Here is a 14,959-nt window from a genome sequence, read left to right as displayed (position 1 = left end):
GCGTTCGCCGTCCTCTTTCGCTGTGCTCGTTCGCTCGGTTACGCCGGTGCTCGCCGCATGCAGGAACGGGTGACCGCTGTCACGTCCAACATTCTTTGTGCGTAAACTAAGGAAGCTAAATACGATTCAGGTGAATGACGCAGAATTAAGCGTCTTACCTTTCTTTAGATCACTATCATCATCGTGACGCAAGGACTTGTATGCACTAGATTGTTTGTATTGACCCTGCAACACTATGTTGATTCTTACGATTTCAGTACATCCTAGCCGCGTTTTACACATCAAGGAAAAATTAGCCGTGCTATGGATCTCATATGTAGCCGACACAGGAGCTGGCTAAGGCTGCATGCATTACGTTTATTGCACGAGTAACGTTCACGTGGGTATACATCGTATTCTGAAACTACTGCAGCGTCATGCCTAGATAAAAAAAATTGTACACCCCATTCTACTGCAAGAGCTGTCAGTGTGTCACGGGACATTGATTGTGAAATTTAACCTAGATAATACCTGCGAACACGTATATTCCTACCAGCAGTATCGAGGAACATGCAACAGAAATAATAAGAGTGCCGATGTCAATTGCACTTGGCCGGCCGGTTCCTGCAGAGTGCTAGCGTCACCTGCAAATTGTTAGCTTCTGCGCAGCGCAATGGAGCCCGTTTTGACCACGTGATAGCGTTCTGCGAATAGCGGCGTTAGAATCGCTGGAGGCGGTGCCAGCGGCGTGCGAATGACAGTGGCTCCCTAAAGGGAGCCTATACAGTAACTCTATGGTACGTCATAGTCGCCTAGGCGACCTTATCGGCGGTTTCCACGGAGCTCTGGTATGGGCTGGACGCATGTTCAGCATAATAGTTGTATATACACAGATGCGTCGATTAAGGTAAACCAAACCACAGCTTCGTTGCTCGTCTTTCTTCACAGAGTGGAAGGGCCAATTTTTTAAAAATTGTTTTTTGGCAGATAAAAGAAGTCCGTTGAACACGCGAGTTGAACCGAGGACCTCGCAGTCATGAACACAGCGCTACAAAACACGACCCAAGAGCGAGCCTATTATGGAATATCTGTACATTGTCGCGTCGTGCAGCTCGGCGAGAGACAAATGAAGCAAAGCGAGTCCTCCTCCATAGTACCTAGGCAAAGGCAAATTTCGATAAGCACAAGTCACCAGATTTCTTTCTACCAACTCACGCATACACGCACAATGGTCCACCGAACGCGAGAAAGAAGCTCTCGTGCAGATGCATGGTTCGAGATGTATACTTGTTACCCAGAGGGAATCTTTGCCGAGGCCTAAATTTCCGCACCGCCTATCACCTCCTAATCAGGAGCACTCCCAGACATGAGGGAAGAAACGAAGGGGAGGCTTTTCGCTGTCTCCAATGTTCAGTTTTCTGAAAGTTTATGCAGGCTTCGTGGAATTTTTCATAACCTCCTTTGTCCTTCCATTATATACTGCTTTGTATGGCAATACCATTAAAGAAGAGACAAGCAAGAAAAATCTCAATAAACGCAGTCCATGCAGAATCTTTCAGGGGCTTCGTTTTATTGGGCACACACGAAGCTTGTCACTTTTCAATACATTTCCTCAGGTCGCAGCTTACTGGCAGTCTCAAAGTAGCTCCTCCACAGCCTTGCAGCTGCAACCACTTTGCATAATAACCACCACTGTGGTATCCTTCCTATGTACAACAAGAGTATTGCATCAATGCAAATTTCACACCTGCTTCGCATATTGTCTGTGCACATTGGAAAATCCTATTTGCTTCAGGCAGGCAGGAAACAAAAAGAAAGAAAGCAACCACTAGGCATGCAGTACAATATGTACAGGCTGCAATGCCGGTGTGTCAGCTTTTGCGTAGGTTGCTAGATACATTTTAAAGGCAACAGTAATAGTAGCGGTAGTTCACGTTGACTGGCTACATTCAGCCGGAATACTGCAATCTGTCTGTCGCAAGAACAAGTGAAAGATTTCCTAGACAATAATTTTTTTTTTTTTCTCACAGTACATATGCCAGTGGAGGCTTTACAGTTCTCTGTACATGTGTCTGTCCGCATGCTGGCCTATGTGCAAATAAGAGTGCGAAAAAAATGTGTACATTGTAAAACAACAGCACTTCTGGGATAACTATACTTGCTACCCAGTCCTGTATGTTGTACTGTTCACACAACAAAATCTTATTTGCACTTTACAAATAATGATACATCTCCACCCATTCTGACCAGTGGGCCAAGCAGAACAATACAGCAGCTGGTACATTTGTATTCCTATTATAAAACAGTAGCCGTCAGCTGCTGAGAAACATGCCACAAGTCCATGCCAGTAAAATCACAACAGGCACCTTCAGATTCTGGTGGAACTTAATCTTCTCAGTTGACATTTATACGACGAGTCGGTTTTCATTTTGCCTTTTACATTCTCATCCATTGCTGTTGATGAAGAAAGATTGCAGTATTCTGGCATGCTGTACATAAGTGGCAAAAGGCAAAAATTAAAATTTTCAGGCAATAAAGACAAGAAAGACAATGTTTTTCATTTTCAATTTGCTGTAACAAAAGCAAACAAAACAAGGGAAATAACCTTTTTCAGAACTGGAATGTTGCCGGGCAATGTTGGGTCCACAACAAGATACCATTAACAAGGTGGGGGGGAAAATGTGAACTATGCACACTGACGCACGTGGCTAATACGAAAACAATCATTGCCTGGCAGTAGCGGTGAGAAGGGTCGCAATGATTGGCCCACTGGCATGAGAAAAAAAAAGTACATCAACACAAAATACAAACACAAGCTATCTAATAAGAGTGTCCACTGCAATGACGAGATAGAGAGTCAGGGGCTAAAACTTAAAACAGTCTAAGGCACACACACAAGAAAAAAAACACTGGTGCAGTGGCACGTTGGACTAGTGGTCTTGTCTTAAAAGGTCATTTTGTTGTTCTCCACATTGAAGCGGCCTCCTCCATCAGCCACTGCAATCCTCTCATGGCAGCGCTGTTCGTCCGTTGTGCAGAAGTAGTCTCACCAGTTACAGGAATTTGACCTGGTGAGTGCACTCTTGTATCTACCCTGCAAGAGGACGCCGCATTCAAAATGAACATTAAAAAACGCCTGCCAAACACGGGGGCATTATCATGCAGGGATCTTGCTTGTCGCCTCCTTTTTGGTCGTGGTTGTTAAAGTACCCCATGGTTTTTCTTTGTCAAGTAAACTCCTCTTGGAATAAATGTTGAAAGCAGGCTGGTTCTAGATACCTTTCGAAAGAACCTGGTGGCAAGGATTGAAATATAACAAGACTGATTTTGAATGCCTGCCCATTCTAATGCAGGCATTGCCAAACAGTGGCACTTCTTTCATCACTCCTTGATTCTTCTGGTCTCTGGCATCCTCTTCAAGCTGGCTGGCTTCCTTGTGCAGAAAAATCTTATGGGCAGTAGCAAATACACAGTGAAGAACTTGATCGCAGTGCTTTGCTCCAAGCGTCCTGTGAAGTGCGAGAGCCTTAGGAAAGAGACGCATGAAGAGATCTCTGCTGAGCTTATGGTGCAGGCCAGTGGGGATGGTAGTGGTGGTCACATGACCTATTCACTCCTCACTGCAGGCAAGACTGAATCTTCTCGATCCACTCCTGCGCAGCCGCAGCATCTGCAGCCATAAAGTTGTACATCCGCTTGCTTGTTTTCACCTGCATGAAGAGAAAGCAAAAATACACACTAAGAAGCCTTGTACAGTGCAGGTGAACACAGACAACTCTAGCTGAGCACATGCTTCTTGTAAGCTAACTTTATGAACATTTTCAGGTGCCATTGCTTCCCAACTGGCATCTTATGACCAGTGTGAGCATCTTATGTGGAGGCCCGAAATCAATGACAATTACCACAGCAAGCTCCAACACTCATAGTCATTAAAGAAGTTGGCACTAGCTATGTACACGAAGCCAAATAACATAGGACTCTAAGCAGACAGACCCTATGCACATAGACTACTGCTCAGATTTGGATTCGGCAGTGGTGGGTGTGAACAACATGGCGTTGAGCTCACTTCGAGGCTGCAAGACTGAACTAAGCAGAAGTATGTTTTTTTTTCTTCCAGGGAGCTCACGTTCTGTGAAATTTTTTAACGCTGATTCCACGAGTTCCGAAAGAAAAGGAAAGACTTACATCGAAGAAGGACTTCTCGTCAGCCCTTTTCGGTGCCCCTTGGATGATCAAAGACGGGGTCACTGAGATCACCTCGGAAAGGTCAATCAGCCCCTTGCAGTGTGAGTCTTCCACCGCATCGTAGTACCGCAGCTGCAATAGTAAAAAACGTACCAGCTGTTGCAACAAATAAATGCAAAATGGCAAAAGAGTTAAGCTGGTGATACCCGTCCCTCCCCAGCTCTGTATGAGCTAAAGATGTCTTTTTTTTTTCTATATGAGTTTTCCTTTACGATAACACTGTAAATCAAAACACCCACTGCAGATCTGTCTAGCAATGGTAGTCAACCTCACCTGGTGCTTGGTGGAGTCGAGCACAAACCAACGCTGCTTCCACCCTTTGAGCAAGGCTCCCCGCTTGAAGAGGTAACCTTCATGTGTCCGGTTCTCCGGGCAGTTGGACGAGAACTGGTCGTAATACTGGCTGGTCGAGTGCATGCCTGCATTATACAAAGGCATTGGCATACATAAGAGATAATCATTCAGCGTGGTGTAGATAACGAGCACAAATTAAGCCTAGCCATAATGCAAGTAAAGAGTAGCGTCACAGCTTCAGCCACAAGCCAGCTCAGATGCTTAAATAAAGTAAGCTCAAGAGAGTTTAGCTTGGCCAATGGCCTTCACTGAGCTTGGCAAAGTGCAAAGCATGAGCTCATATTTCAGCCCTACACACACTTCAATAGCTCAAAATACTGAAAAGCCCGTATGCTGAGTGCTATGCCAACTAGATTTTTCTCCGTACAGGTTTTTAAAAGATTGCCCGTCGCATAGTACAATTTCATCACTTTTCAGCCATTTCTTTGTTTGTTGTGTTAGTTCATATGCACATAAGACAAGAATGGGCAGACAGAAATATGCAAGATTTGACAGTGCTACGGGTGCTCACCTAACTCAAAATAATGTCTGCTTTACGTCAGTGCAATAAGCAGAAGAGGAGAGAGAGTGCAAGAAACATCTTATGTAAGGCCAGGCTGCAGGGGAGAGGCGGAATAGCAACATAGCCAATAGGTCAATCATCTCTTCCATCTGCCTAAACCTGCCCTTCCCTGACTGCTAGACACCCATTGAAAACTAAAATTTCGCCTGCAGCTAATGCCACTTGTGTCTTCATGGAAACAGTAAGAACAAGTTCTGCTTGAAACATGCCCATCTCACAGAAAATGTAGCAAAATAGGAAGAAAAATAGAAAGCTGACAAAAACGGGGTTGTCTAAAAATTCTCAAATGTTTCGGCTCCCCCACGGAAGCCTTATTCACTGACTTTTAAACGTTTAAGAATTTTTAGACAACGCCATTTTGGTCGGTGTTCTGTTTTTCTTCCTATTACGCCATTACTTCCCGACCAGACGAGATTTCGTCAAACTCTGGATTTCAAAATGTAGCAAAGTTAATGCAAACCCCTTCCACAATGAGTATGTCGACTAGCTATCTATAAAATAGACCAAACCATTGATTACAAGCAAGCAGCTCGAGAAGGGGTCGAAATATGTCACAATTTGTTCACAAACAAAATAATGAGCAGCTTAGAAATGTTGCCTACCAGAGGTGATGGAAGCACTTTCAGAGCTAGGCCCTTTGGTGAGTGCAGTCGAGCCAGGGTCCGGAACTACATTCTTGTACTTGGTGCAGTTCTTGGGCACCTGTGGCAGACATCGCTCGTGGCAGTTGTAACCACAGTCCACGCAATGCATGCCTGCAGAGGAAGAGCACAAGCACGATGTGGTATGTCTTTTAATAAGTTGCAAGTCAAGTCCTCTACTAATTTCATAAGTCAGGTAGTTTAGAAGAAAAGAGACAAGAAAAGGAGAAAGAACCACAAAGATTTTTGTAGGGTTGATGAACCCTTTAAGGACAAGACATTAAAAAGCCCAAAGGAAATGCTCATTTTTCATATAAATGTTCAAAATACATCGAGTATAAGAACACTTAGCCAAAAGAAAAAGATATTTCGCGGACTCCTTTCCACCAATAGGTTCGTTGCCTGTGGTGGACTAGACAGAACGCCAAAAGAGGGCTTCACACCAGACTACCTACGCCTTCGTGTGGAACTTGTAGAGACAATTTCTTTGATGTGAAACAAAAGTGTGCATTGCATTTCCTCTGCATTAGCTGTGTGATACCACTGCAGCCAGGAATTTTACATCAGTATTTCTTCTCTACCCATGCTTTAAAAACAAAAAAGAAAAAGAGAAAGAGAGGGTTGTGTGCCAAACTTCTTTGTCATCCTCTGTTCCTGCTCTAATACAACAAATGATACTTGCTACCTAACGTTCAGTGTTGGCCGAAGACTTTTAACCAAAAGCATTGTACTAAAAGCCGAAGCATCACAACAAAAAAAAAAATGTTTTGGTTTGTTGCCTGAAGGTAACACTCATGCACAAAGTGCTAATAGGTGCGAATAGGCTAACGCTACAGATCTCACCAGTTTTGACAAGTCCCCAGAGAATACTTGAGCACAGGTCACAGTAGGTGGGTGTCGAGTAGCTGCAGCGGTCAAAGCGATGCGGGTACGACTGTGGAGGCACGGCCGGTGCGGCTCCAGGAGCGCCCCCTGTTGCCTCCAGGGGGCCACCGGCCATCTTGCCCCGCACCAGGAACTCAATGGTGGAACGCTTGTGCAGCGCCCTCCCATGGGCACGCACAAACTCCGTGCTGAATGACGCCTGGCGCTGACATGTGCAAAGGGGTTGGGATATGCAACATTAGCAAGCTGTCACTATTGTATCCATTGCATTCACAGCAGTAGCTGCAGCCTTAATGGATTTACTGTGTGTGTCCTGTTGCTTTGACCTAGTCACTTTTACTCAACTTTTGTTGTGCAAGATTTTTGTCACTGGGAAGGGCCAGGAGACAGAAGACAGGTGCATGTAGCACTTGTCTAATCATCACATTGTGTGCAAAGCAAGGAGAGTGGACTGACATTTGTCTTACTCCCGGTTTACGTGTTTCACATTCAATGTAACATAGGCACGACACTAGGCTCAGAAACACAGCTGTGCTATGCAGTTTGCAGTGGTGCGTTTGAAGCTGCTAGCCTATTTCAGTGGTGTACACCTGGTTTGCATGCAGGAGACCCAAAATCGAATACCGAGGTGGGGTGATTTTTTTTCCTCGCCTCTTTAGCAAACAATTGATACCAACTACTCTACACAAACAAAGGTTGTCAGTTCAAATTGTGGAAAACTCTAGAACAGCTATCACTGCAAAAGACAGGGCAGCTGCTGCTGCAACAAGACTTGATGCTAAGTAAAACACTGCAAGCAGCACAAATTATTCTAATCAACACAGATAGGAGTACGGGCCACTCAAACTGTGCGATAGCAGTACCTCGTATAACTGAACTTAACCACAAGTCCATGCACAACTGCAGTAACATATACATGAGCTACTGTCTTCAACACAATATTCAGTGTCACTGAGGGTTATGACCTGTGAGCCATAAAAAAATTAGATCTGCACAGCACTTTTTGACAAACCCACTGTTGTTAGTATGAAGAAGGACAAGTAACGGAAATTTTAAAGGATGCCAAGGATACAGCACATTCAGACACGTGCATCTGCATGGATACCACATCTCTTAGACAAAAATATTAGCTATTTCAGCAGTGCCCGAGAGCTCTGTTCATCATATTCCTTCATTTCTTGTGAAGCGCTTTCTCCGATGGCTAGCTATTCTTTTGGTCGCCTTTTCCTAGCAACCTACTGTAGGCACATATTTACCACTGCTTCACTTTGTACAATTTGTTCAATTGAACCTAATTTTAAGCAACTCCTGCAAATGTTCATGCCAATTTGCTTTCAACAAGCTAACAACTACAGACCCACTTATCCTGCTGGCTATGATTATCAGGTGTCACAGAAACAACCTACTTCAATGAACCCCCCCAAACCCTTTCTTATAACTGCAACAGCAATGCATACTTGATGTCTGCAATGGTTCATGAATCCTCTTGTCTGAAAGTTCTCGTGTATCATATGTCTAATAATGCAATACACAAGGCAGAAAAAGATGCATAAGGTGCACAGAAATTCCAGAGGCAGCAGCTGTCCTTTGCCAAGTACATGCTAGATGGCCACCATGGTACAGCACACAGCAAACACAAGACACTTCACAAAGATGCCTACTATCTGCACCTCACTGTCCCAGTAGCAGTTCGATGTGAAGAGTCATTAGTTTTTGTCTTTTTGCTAACAGTTGCTAAGTCAAAGTTCCACCCAATGCTCATCACTCTACCATTGTCTTGTCTACACACATTCAAGATATTCAATACAGCTTCTTCCATATTGCTCGATGCATAAGAGCATGCTTTGCTTTTCAAACGAAAATTATTACATTAAAAACTTTAGCAAGTGCAGTTTTCGGTAGAACCTCAGAAAATATGCCTCATTAAATATACCAGCACCTGCAAGAAAAACCTGCATACTAAAAATGTATGTACTAAAAAATATATAGGAAAAGACACTAACACAATGAACATACCCATCAGCTACAATGCCACTAACTCTATAACCATGCCACCATGCTCATGCATGTACTAAGTAATATATTGGCAAAAGTTTGTCTGATTTTCCCTTTATTAATTGCATTGCCAAAACTTACTTCAAACCAAGCACACTTTTTCAAAGTGTACTTTTCTGAATTGAGAATACTGTAAGGAATCTGCAAAACAAATGTAACTTCCTTTCCACTCATAAAATGCAATGTCACATTCTTTTGCCCATTCCGTGATGCATGCCATAGCAGGAGCGTTGCGTACTTCGCCACCAACTGTATCAACTTTATATCATGAAAAATGCATGCTCTTCAGGGAAACAAAAAGGAATAATTTCCAGCAGGTCCAACTAAAACCTACTATACCTGTGTATCTCCAGATCTGACACCCCCAACAATATGTGAGCACATGGTTTTATGATGGTGGGTGAGGAAATTAAACTTTCCCGTATGACACAAGAGGATACCAGACAAAATAAAGGTCAAGCCATGCATGAACACTTGTACTACACTAAGCATCTAGTAGTCCAGTAGTCTCTATAGCTATAATAAATGGCTACCCTAAACCAGTGGCCCAACTTGCCTGTTTGTGGCTGTTCAGGACCCTGTCAGAAGCAAAACCAAGGAAACAAAACCAAAACAAGCACAAAATTGCCAATGTATATTGTAAAGCTTTTAAGCCAAGCAAAGTGCTTAAGTCATACCACACCAAGCAATATGCAAAAAAAAAAAAAATAAAGTGTGCACTGAGGCACTGTGTCTAATAACCCATAGGCATTGCATTAACTCAGGAAAATTTGGGAACTATCACAAGGACATGCAACACAGCTCAAGATACTGTTATGGTTCAGATGAATATGAGTACCATACAAATGCTCTTTTTGTCTTAAGCACAATGTCTTATATCTGGAAGGTGATGTTTCATGAATAACTAATGTTCCCCATGGTGGTGACAGAATATGAATGCCACCTCAGATGATTGACAGCAGCCAGAAAAAACATTCAATCTTGTGATGACCCACAGGTTCCTATATTTACTGAATTCAAGAATGCCTTCCTTTTCTTGAAAGGAAAGCAGAGCGCTTAACACTCTGTGCATTCAGATACAAGAAAATTGCAAACACTGTGGCAATAACCCTTTCAGAAATGACAGCCAATGTCATTGCCTAAATACTAATAGGCACTTTCAAGAACACACATCTGGTTTTATATGCCACTATTTATTGATGCTGCTTTGCACTCTGCTAATGTGCTTCCTATACTAAATGAGCAAGCATGGAAGAGTCTTTGTTGTGTGCATTGAGCAAGCACCCTAAATATGCATAAATTTGCGATGCAAAAGAGCAGATTCATTTCTGTGCCAGCCACAACAGAAAGTGAAGCGTTAGTGACAGTGGCAGATATAAGCACAAAGAGCACAATAACTAGATGAATCTGTCTCATTTTGCAGTTTCACGATCGCTCTTTCTAGTACTACTAGGTATGAGTATGATCACTGAAAAATGTTGGCGCTGCCATCAGTCTCGTGTCGAAAGTTGCATCATGTGACACCACTTTGCCATGGCAACAGCAAGTGCAACGTGGAAAGGGTAATCTTATCCTACACTTTAGAAGGTTTATTTTAATATATTAATTGTCTGCGACTGAGTGACACTGACTGCTATACTAGCAGTAAAAAAAGTTTCTCAGTGGCTTTCATATGCTAGATGCTCATTGTGTAATGCATCCCAACCAGGCTGAAACTCTATGGGTGCACTAACCTAAGCCAAAGGAAGCATTGCCTCAGCACACATACTACAGTATATGGAGGAAGCTACTACGGCAGCTAGGTTCGAAGCGCGTACGAGACGGCCATATTGAAATGCCGATGGTGATATGGTAATGCAGATTTAGGGTCGTACTCGATTCTAATGCACAAGCAATTTTTTGACCCATTTTATTGGAAAGAAAGTGTGCAATATATTCGAGTAAATACGGTATAATAAAAATTAGATGGCATGTTTAGCATAATAGTGTAAGGTAGGGCACATAATTTCATCATTATAGAATAATTTGTGAAAGAGTTCTGGGTCTTCAAAAGTTCAAGTGACTATGGTTAATCCAAAACTACCATTCCAAAATGACAAGATAATTTAGCATTCTTCTGCCTTATATAATAATTAGGAAGGCTCAAACTATACCACTGTGGATTTATTCTATTCCATTTCATTAGTTTTCATAGAAATAATAGTCGATGCCAAATATATCAAACTCAGATGCACTGAACTATTGTCTATATTGCACAGTTGTGAAAATCCCCTTGGAAATCCCATGCAAAAGTACAGCCCTGTACTACGTACATATCAATCTTCCATTCACTGCCACATTAGAGATATCGAACGTATGTGTCTCCTATTGGTGAGACAATCACTTCTTGCATCATCATAAATATTTATTGCCAACGAATTTGAAACAGCATCGTTTTAGCAGGTGCTGTCAAAGAAGATTCAATCAGAAGGGCAGTGAATGCCATAGAAGATAAATGAGCAGAGTACTCTCAGTTTAGCTTGCTGCGCATATGGATGGCTCATGCGAGCTGTGGCCGTTTGTTATCGACAAGAGTGGATCCTCTCAATTCAATATGCATTCTACAAGAAACATGGATGACACTTGATTTTTTCACTGAGTGATTCTGGGCACAGGACGCCAAGCCAAGAATGTCCGTGCCGCCGTGTTTGTCTTGTTGAAGGTCAGGGCTTACTGCGAACGGCTTTTTACGGTTCCACAAGCAACCAAAATGAATCCAGCCCCTCCTCCCCCTCCTCCGGACTTGTTTTTACAGTACAGTTGGAATGGACTCGGATGTTCTGCAAGTTGAGGGCCAGTTTCGAATCTAACAGCGTATGTGTAGTGTCAGCAGTCACCGATGCAGAGGCCAAAGGGGAAGGGCCAGGAACAAATAAAGTGTTGGAGCGCCAAGCAGCACACAAGAATTGATGGGCAGACGAGAAGCAATGACAACTGGTTCCAACAGGAAAGGAGAGTGGAGGAGACCAGAATCGGTTCTGAACCCGAAACGTGACCCAATAATCTGGTCGACTCGCAGCCAAAGTGTGTTGATCAGACATTAAAGCTATTTACAGTCAATTACCAATTTTCCAGATATGCCCAATAATTTGGACACCTTCACGGTACCACCACAAACCCCTCAGAGATAATGTATAAGGATATCTGAAATTTCAGACATTGAAGCCCTTCGCCGTCAGAGTTTCTGGACTACTTGCCATGACTGCAGGTTCAAAATGGTATCAATCAAAGCCACCACCGCCACCAATCTGATTGTTTAGCAGTGTCAAATGAGAGCTCTCGCACACCCATCAACTAGCAGCCGTAGCAACATAGGAAAACTAGGCCTAGATGTTTTGATGTTGGCTACCAAGCATCTTGCTGTTTCGTGCCGTGTTTTTCATTAAAAGAACTCGCCGCTGTCAGCAATGGTGCCAACGATGCTATTGTCGTTCTCGCAGATGGCTTCGAAGTGCGGAAAGTATGGCAAAGGTAAAGCGCTGCATAATGCTCACTTCCAAAAGTCAGCTTCACCGCAATACAAACGTGTTACGCGGTGAAACGTACTAAGAATGTAAAGGGAGCACTGTCACGAGAGATGGTACATATTCTTTAATTATACACGTGCGCTCCTGCCATTTCCTGTCACAGTACAAGCAACATCACGCCTATTAAGTGTTCTGGCAGGCCTTCATAGCTATTTTGGATGTGCCGTTGGGGATTCAAGTCCATGGGGGCAGTAAAGGACATGCATTAATTTTTTCAGACTGCTTGATTTTTCGGATGTTCTCGCTGCCCTTGCGAAGTCCGAAAAATCGGACGTTGATTGTATTGTAACTGGTAGGCGGCCAGGAACGTTCATGCATGATTCGCAGTAAAAGTGCGCAGATGTCAGCTTGGTGCATATCTCCGCAGGCTGGTTTGCTTCCACATTGCACCCATTTCTTCCTCATATGGAATAAAAATGCACAAGAAGCATTTCGAGGCATGCGAGGCACAAGGCCAAGTCACAGCTGGGCGACATGGGCTTTTAGGGTTAGTGTTGTGATTAGTACTACCAAATGTCGTTAATACGTTTTAGAAGAAGTGTACTAAGCAAGAAAACTTCGAATTCGAAGTCACTAAAAAATTCTGCAGATTCAAATGTAGTTGACATCTACAAAATGCAAAGCGTTGCACGAATCGTAGCACAAGACGCGGATGCGCACCCATCTGGTGGGACCCGAGCAGCCCAAGACCTGCATCATCATTTTTGCAGCTTCAGGAAGCTTATATTCGCGCTCCTTGAATTCGACCTAGGTCAGGAGCTTCTTCGAGCAAAGAATTTGGCAGGCGGTTTTGACATGCCGGCTCGGCGAGAATCATTGCAGCATGGGAGCTGACGGGCATGGAGCTCGTGGAGCTCGAGCAATGTGTGCTGTCGTTTTAAGATGGCAATGTTAAACCGAAACAAAATCAAGCTAATGGGAGAAGACAGAATATGATGCCGCAATGCCGCCAGAGCATAACATGACACTCACTTCGCACCACCTGCAACAGGGAACGACAATGCATTTGGGTTGACACCTATTAAAAGTGTCCAGTACACTACCTACACCATAAGTACGTAAAACAGATAGGCAAAGATCCTTGCTGCAATGGGTTGGCAGCAACAACTGTGAAATTGCTACCCTTTGCACTGTGTCCATCATTAGTAAAGCAATACTGAAACTGATAGGCTGGCGCCAAGAAAGCAGATGATGGATAATGTAAAAAGCCCTTACCACCAGAGTGTCCCCAGCAGGAACAGGGACGGGGACGTCCAGCTTGTTCCAAAGCACATGCCACTTTTGTGGGAGATGCCCCAGGGCAGCTTCCTGGTCGTGCAGTGCCTGTGCGGGAAAGAATGACCCAATGCGAAGTAAGACCGACAGGACACAGCAGAATGCAAGTGCTACATTACAAAAGGTCATGGAAAACACCAGCCTCAAGAACATGCAATTTTCCTGATCCCCTCATCTAGATGCTGGCACAGTCTTTCTTTTCGGAGGGTTTTCAACTGTGAACTGGATATTCTGCATTGGCTTTGATATGATGCTATAATGGAAAACTTCAATCAGATGCACAGGCACATCAGCCTAAGCTAACTTCTCTCATCCAACTGTAGCTGCCTTGAATTAGCGGAGTTTATAATTACAGTTACCTTCAGCAAAGGTATCCAGCTCTCATAGCATTACAGAGAAGTTTCATGGCCAGCAACAGTGCTGAAAGATCGTGGTTTAACAGACTCCTGACAGACGAGTAAGAAATGCCAAGTGGAGGCGCACAAACCTCAAGCAGCTGAGTGAAGACATCAACCTCCGCATCGCCTGCGTCGTCGTAGCAGGGGTACAGTGTTCGGCGAGCAGGCGCATTGCTGGCGTTGCTGGAGGATCCCCCAGGCCTTTGAGGTGGTATTGGCTCGGGATTAACCTTGGGGCCCCGCTCGAGGATGACTAGTTCAGGATCATAGATGGGGCCATGGCAGAGAGTCTCCTCCAAGTAGTACTCCCACACTTCCAGGTTGGACAGGTTCGAGTAGGGGCGCAACACCTGGCAAGCACCATAGCACCAAGGAATGAAGAAAAAGCAAACGCATTGGTTGCAACAGGGGCAAGCATCCAATGGCAGGCAGAAGTTTGCCAACCATGTTAGCAGCAACTAAACTGAATTATTGCATCATCTGGCATGTAAATGCAATAGGTTTGAAATTCAGGGGTGTGTGAATATTTGAAAATTTTGAATCGAATGTATATTTTAAATATTATTTGATTGAAAACCTAGGTTTCTGAAAATATTTGAATATTCAGAAAGATTAGAATACAGTAAAACCTCGTTAATATGTTCCTGTTATGTACGTTTTCCCGGCAGCAACGTTCGCAATCGCGAACACAAAAAATGACCCAATAAAGTTACGCTCATTTTTGCCGGTTCACACATTCCCGGAAAACACAATTTTTCCGCCCCAATGTTCAGTACGTCGCCAAACTGCGATCTTATGATACGTTTTCCGGCCGCTTGATCCCAGGAAAACAAGAAAACGCGCGAAGCACGCACAATTGAGAACAGTAGTGTTCTCGTTAAATAAAATTATTCCCTATGCAGGAACATTTCTGAACAGCATGAAGCTACAGCAAGAATACACAGCCATAAATGCAGCTACATCAAATGAAGTAAAGGAAAAGAAAACTTGTTTTACGAA

At 43.6% G+C, this 14,959-nt stretch overlaps 1 protein-coding gene across 6 annotated transcripts in view; it reads right to left on the bottom strand.

Moving 5' to 3' along the window:
• Positions 1–1,532: 1,532 nt before the first annotated feature.
• Positions 1,533–14,959, bottom strand: part of Sbf (SET domain binding factor) — a 158,201-nt gene continuing 144,774 nt past the window's right edge. For all 6 annotated transcript variants that reach the window (XM_070535622.1, XM_070535620.1, XM_070535621.1 and 3 more), the window contains 7 exons: positions 14,050–14,310; positions 13,503–13,610; positions 6,625–6,871; positions 5,743–5,895; positions 4,498–4,643; positions 4,165–4,296; positions 1,533–3,689 (listed from right to left, as the gene is read on the bottom strand). In XM_070535622.1, coding sequence (XP_070391723.1) covers positions 3,597–3,689; positions 4,165–4,296; positions 4,498–4,643; positions 5,743–5,895; positions 6,625–6,871; positions 13,503–13,610; positions 14,050–14,310 — 1,140 coding nt within the window. In that variant the 3' untranslated portion in view covers positions 1,533–3,596. The remainder of the gene's footprint in view (positions 3,690–4,164; positions 4,297–4,497; positions 4,644–5,742; positions 5,896–6,624; positions 6,872–13,502; positions 13,611–14,049; positions 14,311–14,959) is intronic.

This window comes from Dermacentor albipictus, chromosome 3 (genome assembly GCF_038994185.2).
Source record: "Dermacentor albipictus isolate Rhodes 1998 colony chromosome 3, USDA_Dalb.pri_finalv2, whole genome shotgun sequence".
Lineage (NCBI taxonomy): Eukaryota > Metazoa > Arthropoda > Arachnida > Ixodida > Ixodidae > Dermacentor > Dermacentor albipictus.
The sequence above is the reverse complement of the archived record's forward strand: the minus strand, read 5'-3'. Positions and strand labels throughout refer to the sequence as shown.